Genomic DNA, 14,282 nt, shown 5'->3' on the forward strand with positions numbered 1-14,282 from the left:
ATGTTGTCACAGATATCTGTAGTTCATTCTTTTTTATTGCTAGTTTCAGTATGTGAATACACCACAATATATTAATCCATTCTACTGTCATTGTGGAGTTTGGGGCTATCATGAATGAAGCTACTATGAATATTCATATCTTTTAGGGGACATTCTGCTGGGAACACATACCTATTAGTGTAATTGCTGAGTCAAGGGGCAGGCAAATGTTTAGCTTCAGCAGATTGTTGCCCAGAGTGGTTGTGAACATTTATTTCTACTCCCACTAGTTTTTGAACATATCACAAAGGAGCTTCTCCATTGGCGTATTCCCTACGGTCTTGCGGAAGAAGAGGAGCTCAATGCGTTCAGAGGTGATGAACCTCAAAGACGGGAGGAGTAGGAGCAGTTTCCCAAACCTGAACAGGAGAGAGGGACCATCAGTTTTATCCCCAGCTTCTGAGCACTAATCCTTAGGGCAGCACCCTCCCAGGAAAGACAGGGAAGGAAGTTGGAGAGGACCTCCCAGAAAGGCCCCATTCACTACAGGGCTTGTCTCCACCTACCTGGAGCCCCAGAAGTGGGATGAAAACAGTGAGTGAGTATTGTATATCATGTGTAAAGATTATAAAGCAAAAAGTCATTTATATTAACTCTGTATATGAATATAGTATTATGAGTATAACTGTATATTATGATAATTACATGATCAGTTTTGTATATAAGAATATAATTTCCTGTCCATAAAAATGCATAGGATAATAGTAGCCATTACTGGAAATGAAGTCCAGGGAGAATTCGGTTGACTGAGATCCTTGGTCCAGAAAAAACTTACTGCCCTCTTAAATCAGAGCCATTTCCCAAAGCAGGTGCCCCTAAGGCAAAAAAAGAGACAGATGGTGGAATCAGACCTTCCCTGGGCCAATGCCCAGTGTCCAGGAGAAAGCTCCACAAGGGACAACTGCTGGTTCAGCACCCGCCTGCATCTCCATAGGAAGACCCTCCACTACCCATGAACCCCTGAGCTCACCTTGCCTACCAGGGGCTTTCTTTCTTTTGTGATCTCAGGTGAGTGACAGTGAGCAATGATATCCCTCCTATCTGCCTCCCCCTTATGTCTTTCTGATCCGAAGAGTAGGAAGAAGTAACTGTATGATAATTATATAACTGTTTTCAAACCACAGGTATCCATCCACTTAATGGGTCTGAAATTAAATTTAAAGGGACACAACCCACCTTTTATTAAAATAAAATAGAACCAGAGTAAATTGTACAAAGTAAGGTAGGTATCACTTGATAGAATTGTGTTTCAGAGTCTATATGTATATTAGGTTATAACAAAAAAAATGCATTTCTTCTTTAATCCTGAATTTTTTAAAACTGAAATAAGCTGACTTAGAGAATCCAACTACTATCTTAACACTCAGTTCTGCCTATAGTAGGTAATGAACTGTAATTGGAAGTAACAGGAAATCTTAACCAGCACTTCAAAATTTGACACAAAATCAACAGGCTAGGCAGGACATCTCTGGGAGCTGGTCTCAACAGAAACTTGACCTTGAAGGCTCAGCTGCTGAATGTCTCTGACTGTCAGGTCTCAAGGTACTAGTGATGAATTGTTCTACCTTAATCTTCCTGGGCAACTCAGTGTAGATCTTGTCTACTTGGACTCTTCTGAAAGGGAAATTACCTCTTCTTGTGATCAGGTCTCAGATGAGAAATGATTTGAGGGTGCTTATATTAGCTCACTTCTTTAGTGACAACAGCCAAGAGCCCCCAGAAAATGCAGATAATAGATTTAAAATAGCTCACAGATGCCTGGTGGCCGAGTGGTCCAGACACGGCTCCTGTGTGTGTCCCGGTGCTGGGTCAAGGTGGGCGGTCCCAGAGCACTGGCTTCTACCTCGCTCTCCCCTGCCACACTCAGCCTGCAGCTATTGTCCTCCAAACCACTTTCCACATGAGTGTGTGAGTGCCTGCTGGCTTATGCAGTGCATCTCTACAGGATGCCCACTGTGCCTCCCTCAAGACATTGTAACTTCCCTCAAAGCCATCTTTTACTTTCAAATTTCCTCTTTATTGTTTGAATACTCACTCCCAAAGAGTTCCTCTTCCCTCATTCCTTACCTCCATCTAATTGCTAAATCTGACTCACTCCAACTCCCATGGCATTTATGGCCACTCTCAAAGATCAGAACTCCACGGAATCCCTGGAAGGTGGCAGTAGCTGCTCTGGCCCCCTGGGAGTACACTCTGTCCCCACTGCCATGCCAGTCTTTATGAGGTTCAGCCAGTATATGACACCTTCCTCTGAAAAACCTGTAGGGGGTCCCCTCTGCCTCCCACATCAGATGTGGCCCTTGGGGGGGCATTCAAAGTCCTGACCCGTCTGGTCCCAGGGGCCCTTTCTGGCCTAACCTACTATCTTCTTGCTGGCAGGAATCTGTTATAACTTCTGAATTGGACTTCTAAGAAGAAGCCTCTCAAACTTTGTAAATGATGCGTTCTTTTCTGTTAGACCCTACCCTTCCTCCCAAATCCAGCCCTGCCTTCACCAAGTCTCTCCTGATTCTGCCTGCCACCTGCTACCCCTATGAGTCTGTGTATCCCAGACACAGACAACCCTCTCTACTCGACTAGGGAAGTTCTGTTTTCAGTGTGGTCACTGTGTCAGGTGGCCCCTGGAAGGCAGCAGCTCTGTTTTATGAACACTTGATCCTCTCTCAGGATCTGGCACTGTGCCTGGCCCATGGGAGATGTTGGGTAGATGCTGGTTGGATGGAGACCTTTGTCCTATTAGGGGGACACCGGAGGTGATGTGAGAGATGTGAGCAGGGTAAAAAGAGGAAGGATAGGGGGGGTGGGTAGGCATGTGCTCAGGTCACCTCACGGGCTGGCTGGGGTAGTGGGCCTTGCTGTGTTGGCTCAGCATCACTTGGGACTGGTCCTGCAAGGCCTCCACGTGCTCAGGATCCTTTAGGCCCCGTGTCTCTGGGGGAGAAGTGGCAACCGTGAGCTCCCCTTCCAGGACCTCCCCAGCCTGCTCTACTCCTCACAGTCATGGAGAGGAGGCCTCTGGGGATGTCACATCTCTCTCCTCCTGCATACCCCTACCCCTTAAAGAAACTGGCACATCTGTGCACATGTTGGGTTGTAGAGGGATGGTGAAAGGCAGAAAGAAGTCCCTGGAATTCCTAGTCTCCATCCCAACCATTTCTCTGGAAGGTTTAGGCCCAGACTTAGTACCTGGTTTGAAGAGGACCAGGGCCTTCATACAAGCAAACTCCGTGGGGTCCACCACCAATGCCCGGAACCTGGAGATGGTTTCCTGCAGGAAGCGTGTCTCCATGCTGGCCAGTGCAAACCGGCCCTGAGAGCTGCTGGTGGCAGAAGCCTCTGGTGGGGCCAGCAGTGGGCAGCTCTCCAGGGGCAGAGACCACTGTATGGCTCCAAGGAGGAAGAGTTCACTCCATGCTTCTTCCAGCAGGATCACCTGTGCTCAGAGAGGGTGTGAATGTTGCAGTGCACACACAGCTCCTCCAGCCAGCCTGGAGCCTCTGCCACCTTCTCCAGGAACAGAAGGGCTGGTCCTAGTTGCTCAGAATGCTCTCCTGACCTCTGTCTGGCATTTGGCTCTGGCATTTGGCATTATCTGGCCTAGCTGCTTAGTCTCTGAGACACTATGGGTTTCATCCAGAGCTGGGACATTTGGAATAGCCTAGAACCATGGGATGCCAGGCAGTCTCAGGGACATGCCTAAGAGTGACCAAGCTGAGTGTGCTCAAAGACTCAGCCTGAATCTTCTGAGTTGCTTCTTCCAAACACAGACTGGTTGAAGGCTTAGCCCTCTGTGCCTCTTCCAGGTTCATGGAGCTCTGCTTGCCCATCCAAAGCCCAGAGGCCATACCAGATGTGGAGAGGTTGTGTTTACGCTCAAGCCCTGACATCACGGGAACTCATGCTCTAAGGGGGCCTAGAGTTGGCCACTCATGGTGTTCAGGACATGCATAGTGCTCTGTGCCATACAGAAAGTCTGTGGGCCCAGCAGTCTATCCTGGAGGAAAGAAGACCCTGGGAGCTGCAGGCACTGCCTTCAAATCCTGGGCCTCTGTGTACCCTTGGCCATCATTGTCCCCTAGATGTGCACTAATACTGTTACCCCTGATTATCACCAACTCAATCAGAGAAGTCTCCAGCTGTCACTATCTGAGCTGTGCACACCATCACTCCTCACCAGCACAAGGGTGCTAGTGTCCCCAATCTGGATGACTCTCATGGCTGCTGGCCCCAGCCCAGCCAGCTCTAGCAGGCAGGCTGCACAGTGTACCTGATCCCGGAAGGGCAGGTTGGAGAACACGGGCAGGTTTTTGGCCCACTTGACAGCCATGAAGAGCAGGCGAGCTGATGTCTCATGGATATTGTCCAGGCTACAGAGGGATGAGGGGAACTCAGGATCGTTGCTGGTGACATCAATATTCTCATCAGCTGTTGGAGAAAGAAGTTGTGACCTTAGTCTCTGCACCATGGAGATGGGAGGGAAGACTCACGACCTGGTTGTGAGGCTCTAGAATGAACAGAGGCCCCTGGTCCGTCCCTCAGTCGCCCTTCCACTTACCATCCTCTGGCTCCAGTTTGGCACAGGATTCGGCCGTTATGAGGCTGGCCATGAAGTGGTGGCCCAGGCCTCTGGCTGTGGATGCAGGTGTGGAGCCCTGTGGGCTGGGCCCTGCCTGGGCTGGAGACACCACCAGGGCCTGGAGGCGGGGCTCACCATCTGACTCCACACTGTCCAGCCGAATCTGGGCCGTGCTTCGGGGCTGGCGCTCGTTCTGCACAGCTGGGGAGGGAGGAAGTTTTAGGACCCTGCAGTGGTCATGTTGCCTGTCTCTTCTGCCCTTCCCGGCTCCCTGTGCTCCCCACTCACCATCCTGGTTCATGCCCGCTTGCAAGCACTTCTTCAATCGGCAGGCCTGGCATTGGTTGCGATGGGCCTTGTCCACAGGGCACATTCCTGCCCCAACTTGACACCTGCAGGGGACAGGGAGCCCCAGGGGGTCAGTGTCCCAGGCTCTGGACCACGGATTTGGACATTTTGCCCTAGCTCCTTCATCCCTGACAACCTCTACCTGTCCTAGGCACCCTAGTGGGCAGGAACCCAGCAGGGCTTACCCTCCTCACCTGTAGATGAGCCTCCGCCTCACGCTTCTCTTGAAAAAGCCGCTGCAGCCGTTGCAGGCATAGATGCCATAGTGCTTCCCGCTGCTGCTGTCCCCACATACACGGCACTGGAGTGAGGGGCCCACGCCTGAAAGACAGAGGCAGTAGCTGGGCCCCTCAACCTCTCCACCCACCCTCCACCCCCACATCCCTCTCCCTGTCCACAGGTTCCTGATCTCCCACATTTAGATGTGCCCTTGTTGCTCCCAGCTGGAAAAATGTTTCCCTCTTATGCTTCCCTGCCCTCCTCCTTCCGTGTCCAGTTTTCAGCAAGGGTACACACCCTGCCTCCACCCACCCAGCTCCCATTCCTTCCCTGTGGGTGACTTTAGATTTCCATAAAATAATTCTTGACCTCACCTCTAGGGATCCCTTTGCCTCCAAGTCCTAAGGGTGCTTCTTGGTTTTTCCCTCCCATCAGCTCAGTATCCTGCCCTTTCTGCCCACCTCCATGTGTCTAGGATTCTGGGTTCACCAGCACATTCCCCTCACATTTGCCCACAGTCCTTGGGGCTGGACCCAAGTTGGTCTGGCACATATTCTGTTCCCTAAGGGCCCAGATCTCATCTCCAAGAAAAGCCATACCTGTTGGATCCTCCCCCAGGCCCCACCTGCCTGGAGACTCCTTCCTGGAGGCAGTCACAGTGGTAGGCACAGCTGTGGCCACGCTGGAGCTCATCGGACTGCTAGCCTGGCCCTGGAGGCCCCAGAGCTGCCGAGGATGCTGGCTGTGTGGCTGGGTGGGCCCAGCCTCTGCCTTGCTCTCCACCTGCCCCTCTATTCTTTTCCCCCTTCTATTTCTGCTTTTCCTTCTCCCAGGCTCTAGCAGTCTCTGTCTTTGGGTCTCTTCTCTGTCTGGACTCGGGAGCCTTCCAAACTTCCCCAGGCCCCTCACAGCAGCAGCTCTGGCTGGAGGAGATTTCTCTCAGGGAGCTGCTGGGCACAGTTTATGATCCTCTTAATCTTTACTGTCTCCACAGGGGATCAACTGGCCACACCTGCAGTGTTACCAAGGTGCCCCTGGGAGCCAGTAAGTCCTGCTGTCCCTGTGCTAGCTCTGGGGTTATCCAATGTCCCCAGGTCCCAACTATGCTGTGCTCTCAGCTATTTGTCATTCAATATCAAATCCTGGAGAGAGGTGCAGTTCCTCTAATTTTTTTTTTCCTGTGTGTGTGTTGAGGACTGAACCAGGGCATTGCACATGCCAGGAAAATGCTCTATATCCCAACCCATTTTATTTTGACACAGGTCTCTCACTAAGTTGCCCAGGCTGGTCTCAAACTGCCTCAGTCTTCTGAGTAGCTGGGATTACAGGTGTGCACCACCATGACTTTAATCTTTTTGAGGTGCTTAGCATGTGTCTGAAGGCAAGTGTGTGTGTGTGTGTGCTTGTGTGCATGTGCACATGTATGCACATGTGTGTGGCCCTGTGTTTGTGTGGATCGCTGTGTAGAGGTGTTCATTTTTTTTTGTCCTGAACAGTTGAACCCTCTACCCTGATGATTCTCACCTCAGCTTCTTGAAAAAAGACCTGCTTGGGGACCATGATTTGAGGATTTTGCGCCTCCCTCCCCACCCAAAAGGTCAGCAATCCTCAGATGCCCGAAGAATCAGGTCCAGTGTAGGGTTTGAGGCTAGCTGGAGGCAGGAGGCCTGAGAGGTGGCAGAAGAGAAGCCGATAGGCATTTTTATCACCTACCTGGAGCACTGGGCCTGCAAGATAGGAGGGAGTGAGGACAGAGCTGCCTGCATCTGGCTCCAGGATCTCAGGTAGCTTTCCCCTTCCTCCCCTGACCTGGCCTCCAGTCCCTAGGCAGGCTGGTCTCTGCTGCCCTCCAGGCCCACCTTCCCAGCTCAAGACCAACAGCAGTTCTGAGGGGTGGAGCAGGGACAGACCAGAAGCTGGGCCCCAGCAGGCAGAGGGGTGTGAGGGGAGAGTGTAAGGACTGACCCAGGCTCACAATTTTGCTCCATTACAAGCCACATGTTCCTGAGCAAGTGTCAGCCTGCCTGAACATCAGTCTCCTCATCTGTGAAAGGGATTGCAGCGTGTAGTGTAGGTGGACACAGTACCAGTGGTTCTCACAGAGTGCTTACTAAAAGCATTATAAATGGTGGGGTCTTGCTATTACTCACGTTTCTCAGGGTCACTGAGAAAATCAGAGCAAAACTCAGGAAATATATTTTCTTTCCTGCTCCTCCACCTCCATCTCCACCTCCTCCTCAAGCCCCACCCCATGCCCAAGACAGATAGGAAATCCTCATGTTGGCCTAGGTGTCTGCACAGGGGATAGACATGGGGAGGAGGCTAGCCTAGCCTTAGAGCCCAGGGAACATGCAGCTTCTAGAAGAATGATGGAGTTAAGGGGACAGGCGCCATAGGGCATGGCCCTCATGTAAGCGGGGTTAACCCTCCCTGTGACACAGAAGCACTATTGGGGATTTTGAAAGTCAGTGTGGAGGCTTTGCAGGATAATCTGCTTTCTGGAGCCTCAGGAGATCGAGGCCACAGGGTGGAGGTCATTCACTGGCCCTCCTCTCTTCTGTCCTTACCCTTCCTGCCCTCCTCCTGCAGGAGGTTCTTCAGGACCCTCCATGGACAAGGTCTCCAGTTCCACCTGGCAGTCAGAGCCAAAGCAGTGTCTTTGAACTTGGTTGAGCACTTCCTGCTTCCTGAAGGCTATCACTTGATCCTTCCGGAGAATGGGTCATCACCTAAACTTGTCATCACCTCCACATGCCCAGAGGTGGCCCTGCAAGTCTATCCCCTTCTCCACAGGCAATCTTGTGTACATCCACTGCTTCCAGGACCACTCAATCCCAGACTCCCACGTGCTTCTCTGCCCTGAGCTCCCCATCTATAGATCCACCTGGGTTCCACTGTGAAGTCCAATTTCACTGGCCCCACAGCCAACCCATCCCCAACAGATCTGCACAAAGATGGGAAGTGGGATCCCAGGATTGAGGGATCACCAGTGCAAGGAAAGAATATCTAGGGATGAGCTGAGGGTCTGTAACTGAGTCAAGGAATAGGCAGAGAGGAGCTCAGGACTCTTGCGCATTTGGGAGATGAAGGAGAAAAGTCAAGATCGGAGCTTTACCATCCAAGTGCTCCATGAGGTCCCTGCCAATAGTAAGATGCAGGAAGTGCATGTGAAGAGTTCTTACAAACACTTGCAATGTGTTATTCAAACATTAAGCAACCTTAGGTGGGAGTTGCCCTTATTAGCCTCAACTCACAGCTGAGGAAACAACAGAGGAGGCTAAATAATTTGCTTCAAGTCACACCGTTATTGAGCGGTGGTAGAGGTTGGAGACAGAGATGGGGATTGCAAATTTGCATCTGATCCCCAAACTCCTGTTCCCCACAGAATCTTCTCCAAGAAGCAGCCTGAGCAGCTTCCATTGGTGTTTGTCGCCAGAGTAGATGAGCAGGGGTCAGGGAGGAGAGGGAGAAACAGAACAGCACACAGGCCATGAGGGAAGGAGACAGAAATATTTTAAAAGAGAAATTCATTTTTAAATAGGAGATACAAAGGAGAAGGAGAGGGAGAGACAGAGTGAAGCCCCAAGTGGGTGTGGACCAAACGCTGATCGACCCTGCAGTCTCATGGGGGACACAGAGCATACCTGGCAGGGGGTCCTATGAAGGAATCAGGGGACCCAGGGCCTTCGGGACAGGTGTGGGGCCAGCACACCTCCTTTCAATTCTAGTTTTGGTGGGATTAGAGGAAGTGCTTTGTAACATGGTGAGATGGAGGGGAGGAAGGGGTGGGGCTGGTCCAAGAGCAGAGGATGGAGTTTTTCCCTTTTCTGAGGCACAGCAGGCCTCTTTTCGGGGATGGGGACACTGAGCAGGGGCTGAGGAGGGAGGGAAAGTTGTGAGGCAGCCCTAGTAGGGAAGGGGCCCAGCAGGGTTTTGGGGAGCTTTGCGGACAGCTGAGGTTAGGGACCTTGACCTTGGAGGTGTGTGGTCCTGGCAGGTGTAGGATTTTCCCTGAGGCCCTCATCGGGGAGAAGGCTGGGAGAAGGCTATATGAGGACTGATCCATGGCACAGGAGACCCCACAGATGGACAGTGGGGAAGGTGTTGAAGTCAGGGCACGGGGCTGGGCAGAAAAAGGGTCTTTCCCACTCTTGCTTCACCTGCCCATCCTTTAAGACCTGTTCAGCCCTCACCTTAGCTCACCTGTTCTCTCCTAGAGAGATTCTGACCCAGGTCAGGCTTCATGTTGAAATCATTCCAGGGCAATGTTCTCTGTCCAGATGGGAGATTCCAGGGATGGGTTTATTATTTTAGTTTAGCCGAGTATGTGGATCACAAGGCCCTTACTGGATGGGAAGTCTGTCTTTAAATTTGTATTTTCCTGATATTCTATAGTGGGTATTACTCAGAATGACAAACGACAACAGCAAAACCCTACGAAAGAACCTGCAGTATTTGACTGCCTATTCTTACACTATTTTTTTTTTTTAATTTTAATTTGTAAACCCCTCAAATCATTTCAATGCCAGCTGAGCTCCTCTGTAAGCCTGACCCTCCGTTCTGGGTTCTCTGGCAAGTGAGGCCTGGCCCCAGCTGAGCCCTGTGCAGGGGAAAGCAGAGCCTGGAGGCTGAGGGGGGTGCAGTGGCCCTCAATCTGTGACTGCCAGCTGCTGGGGCAGACGCCAAAGGATTACTCAGCTCAAAGCCTTGAATCTGCTGACGGAAGCCACCAGAGGCCACCTTATCATTAATACAATTATTCCCCCAGGGGACAGGTCAGCAACTTCCTCAGACTCCCTGAAGGCCTGGGTGGGTGGGGGTGGGGAAGAAGGTGGTGTGCATGATAAAGGCTGCAGAACTGACCTCCTTCTTGGGGCCCTGGCAGGTAAATCACCTGCCCCAGCCAGCTGGGGCCATCAAACACAGCATCACTAGGTCCCAGGCATGGCCTGGGTCCTGCCAGAGGGAGCGGGGAGTGGCTCCTGGATGATTTAGCCAATGGTCAGGCTAGCTGGCCTCAATTTCCATCCCAGCAGCTGCAGGCTTTGGGTCTGGGACAAGTCCTGTTCACAGCATAGGGAACATGTTTCAATCTGGGAGTTCTTGAAAATGCTCCCTTCTGTACAGTTGTCTTCACTGTCTTTGAGGCAGAGCTCATGGCAAGTGCACGGGCTCCAGAGCTGGCCACCCAGGGACTCTGCTTCTGGTAACCTTCCCCGCAGACAGTTTCACAAAGATTTAATCAAACTTGCAGCTGCAGCAATTTTAGTAAAACACCCATCTGCAGACAACTGGCTAAATTACGCTCCATCTCTGCTGTGGCATGCCAGCAGCCATGGTGGCATTTCTATACTCATTTACATGGACGTATGCCCGCAGTGTTTCCAACTCAAAGCCAGTTACAAAACAGAGCTTATAGGTTGATTTCATGTGTCCCAGGGGAATTTCTGGCCAAGATCATGGGACGATTTTCTCCTTGGCAGGACCTCTGTGAATCAATGGCTTCTTTCTCTAGAGCGAGGAATAGAAGATTCAGAACTCTAAGAGGCAGACACCAGCAGGAACGCTTCTCAACAAATCCTCTTTATTCTCTTCTCAAGATAACATTTAGAAATAATCAGATACTTCCTTGCACAATCTTCGCAGCCCTTGGCTAGTGAAGTCCCCTTGAAATTTTTCAAAGGCCTGAGCAGACACAAAGCAGTCTGTCCTGAGGCTTCATGGCCAGGTGACCCCCTGCCTCCTTTGCACTGGAGATGACTGGCAGGGACATGTCTAGGTCAGCTGCTCCCTCCTCTTGAGTCCCGCTTTCCCCAGAAGAGCTTCTCAGTTCTCTAGCAGAGCATTCTGAAGACTCCATGGCAGATTTTCTCACCACAAGCAGAAATTTCCCTTTCTCATTTCACAGTTTCATAATAAATATGTACTGCAATTACAGTCAGGGCAAAAGAAAGTTCATTTCATTTCTAGAAAAGAGAAAGGGAACTTGGAGTCAACATGACCAATAATAAGACTAAAAGGAAATATGTATGAAGAAATTAAGGGGTGAGGATGCAAAGTTGGTCATGTCTCATTTTCTTTCCCTCATTAAACCAGGGCAGGGCTGAAATCTCCAGCAGCTGGTCAGGCCTGGGCCTCTGCTGATGGGAACAGCTGCAGCCTACAGTGGGGGTGGGCCCATCCTGGGGATTCCCCTGCACCTGCTGTACCAGGCATAAAACCTTGGCTAAGGAGAGGATCTGGGTTCCCCAGGGAGTGGAGTGGGGTGGAGAGCTATCTGAAAACTAGCACAGAAGTATTTTAAAAATTGAACATGAGGCACAGCCATGCCAGTGCACAATAGCTGACTGACCCTCCTAGTTATGATATTTATTTCTTCCCAGAATGAAACAGCCTACGACAGGGTTTTTCAATCTTGGCACTTTACTCTCGGTTATGGGAGCTGACAATCGAGATGCTTAGGATGTTTAGCAACAGCCCTGGGCTCTACCCACTCCATGCCAGGAGCACCCCAATTGTGACATCCAAGATGACTTCAGACATCACCAAATGTCCCCCTGAGGGGCAAAAGCAGCCTGGGTTGAGAAGGGAGATTTTGCATGACTGGCCTCAGCTGTGTTCACAGGACATTCGCTGCATCTGTTCTCACAAATGCAGGAAGCACATGTCCCAGGACCCCTGGGGCTCTCCCTGCCCTGGGAGCCCCAGGTTCATGAGGCTGCAGCGCTCTTCCTCATTATGTTGTGCAGACTCAGGAGCTATCAGGAAGATTGATCAAAGTGTTCAAAGAGTTTTTTCTGAAGGAATCTTGTACTATTTTTCTCTTTATAGTTTTCTGTATTGTTTAATAATGACCATGTATAGTTCTAATCAAGATAAAACAACTTTTCAAATTTTTGAATGAGATCAGTTAATTTGAAATATTTGTGAATAATACTTATAGAAAATATCTATTAAGAAAATTTAATAAATTTAAATTCTCAGTGTTTATATGTGTAAACTTAATCCTTAGAACAACACCATTGGAGAGGTATTATCATTATTTTAATCTTACAGAGGAAACTGACAACACAGGGAGGTTGAGCCACTTACCCAAGGTCACACAGCTAGTAAGTGACAGAGTGTAAGTGACAGATCTGGTATCCAAATTCAATCACCTAAGTTGGCTATTTTATACTTTTATACATTTAATAAAGGAAATCTTCTCCAGATGTTTCTTGTCTCTGGTTAGGCCTAAAGGATAAAGCAGATATTCTGGGCTTTATTTGTGGAAAGTCACTTTTTAAAAAAATATTTATTTTTTAGTTTTAGGTGGACACAATATCTTTATTTTACATTTATGTGGTGCTGAGTGTCGAACTCAGTGCCTCATGCATGCTAGGCAATCGCTCTACCGCTGAGCTAGCCCTGGAAAGTTACTTTTGAACTGGTATTTCTGTTCTCAGTTTTTCTATGAGATTGCAGATTCTTTTTTCTTTCTAATATTTTTTAGTTGTAGTTGGACACAATACTCCCACTTTATTTATTTTTATGTGGTGCTGAGGATCGAACCCAGGGCCTTGCACGTACTAGGCAAGCGCTCTATCGCTGAGCCACAACCCCAGCCAGAGATTGCAGATTCTGAATGCAGAATATAATAAAATTCATAGAGAAAGGCTAAAGACATTCTGTGGGGAAAACTTTCATGTTTTCTGTGTCTGCTTTTAACGGATAGCTCTGGGGTGGCACTGGGCACGACTGGGAGTTGCTGTGGTTGTGTGCATGTGCGTGTGTGTGCAGGAATGCACACATGGGGTTTGAGACTGTCACATGACCATGGATGGCTGAGTTGTGCTGTGCTGGCACAAGGAAGCCACTGCACCTGTGTCTATTGTGGTTTGTTCCTGAGGTCCCAGACAATGTCATGACAGCTGCAAGGATAGATAGAAACTTCCCAAATGGAACTCTTAAGATGAACAGTATTCAAAGGTAGTATGTGGCATATTTTCCTACATGACTCTTAAAAATATATGTATATTAGTTATCGATGGACACAATACCTTTATTTTATTTATGTACTTTTATGGGGTGCTGAGGATTGAACCCAGTGCCTCACACGTGCTAGGCAAGCTCTTAGCCGCTGAGCCACAACTCAAGTCCCTCGCCTGACTTTTGATATTGAAGTAAGTTCTGTTTTCTCATATTCTTTATTAGCTATATTTATTAACTTGGCAAAAATGTTAAATTGAGGTAACACATATCCAATGCCCCTCCACAGACATGAAGGATATGTTCTTTAGAAAGACATTCTAGAAAAAGCACATGCTCAAAGCATTTCTCCCTAAATCATAATCTGTAGGAGGGTCCTGGTGGCACAGCTGCACCCTGCCCTGCTCCGTGCTCTGGCAACAAAGATCTCTAGGATCCCTGTACCTAGCATACTTCTTCCCAACACATGGCCTTCACATATGCTGTCCTTTCTCTTTTGTGCTATTTAGACAGAATTTCTTACATGAACTCTGCATCATCATCAGTATTGAAAGTTGAAATCAGGGGCATCCAGTTCTTTCTATTTTTTTTTTTTTTAATTTTGAAAGAGGGTCTTGCTAAGTTTTCTGGGCTGGCCGTGGACTTGAGATCATATTGCCTCAGCCTTCCTAGTCTCTGGGATTATAGGCTTTGCCATGGTGCTAGGCTTTGGCAGTCTAATTTCAAAGGAAACTTCTAACAGTAAATTTGTGACCTATCATTTTTGTTTGTTCTGGTGAGTGATTTATCAGTTCTTCCCAAAACATGATCTTAAGGCGAGGCTCCTGCATAAGACAGTGAAGCTTAAAATATTTTTCTTGGACTTGTGAAAATATTTTGAAAATAAAATGTTTAAAACAAATACAATTAAAGCTGTTTAGTTTCTATGACAATGGCACTGCAGTTATGTCTAATAAAAAAGAATCCTTACCTGCTAGAGATTTATCCTGAACTACTTACAGGAGTTTCTCAGTGTCTTGGATTTGCTTTTGAAGCTTACAAGCAAAAGTTAAAAAAAAAAAAAAAGAATGAAAGCAGGTGACTGAACTGAGAATAATAAAACTGACGGCTGATGACAGGAGGACTTGGTATT

At 48.9% G+C, this 14,282-nt stretch overlaps 1 protein-coding gene across 1 annotated transcript; it reads right to left on the reverse strand.

Annotated features, from left to right (window-relative positions):
• Nucleotides 1-265: 265 nt before the first annotated feature.
• On the reverse strand, nt 266-5,893 carry Nr2e3 (nuclear receptor subfamily 2 group E member 3). Its single transcript, XM_046426481.1, has 8 exons — nt 5,782-5,893; nt 5,158-5,284; nt 4,904-5,007; nt 4,595-4,816; nt 4,307-4,464; nt 3,226-3,472; nt 2,865-2,970; nt 266-398 (listed from the first exon to the last, which is right to left on the reverse strand). The coding sequence occupies exons 1-8, from the start codon at nt 5,873-5,875 to the stop codon at nt 266-268; spliced, it is 1,191 nt and encodes a 396-aa protein (XP_046282437.1). The 5' UTR covers nt 5,876-5,893.
• Between the last annotated feature and the right edge of the window lie 8,389 nt (nt 5,894-14,282).

The sequence above is a fragment of the Marmota monax genome, unplaced genomic scaffold (genome assembly GCF_021218885.2).
Source record: "Marmota monax isolate L192 unplaced genomic scaffold, Marmota_monax_Labrador192_F-V1.1 WCK01_AAM20220418_F8-fsc00078, whole genome shotgun sequence".
Taxonomy (NCBI): Eukaryota; Metazoa; Chordata; class Mammalia; order Rodentia; family Sciuridae; genus Marmota; species Marmota monax.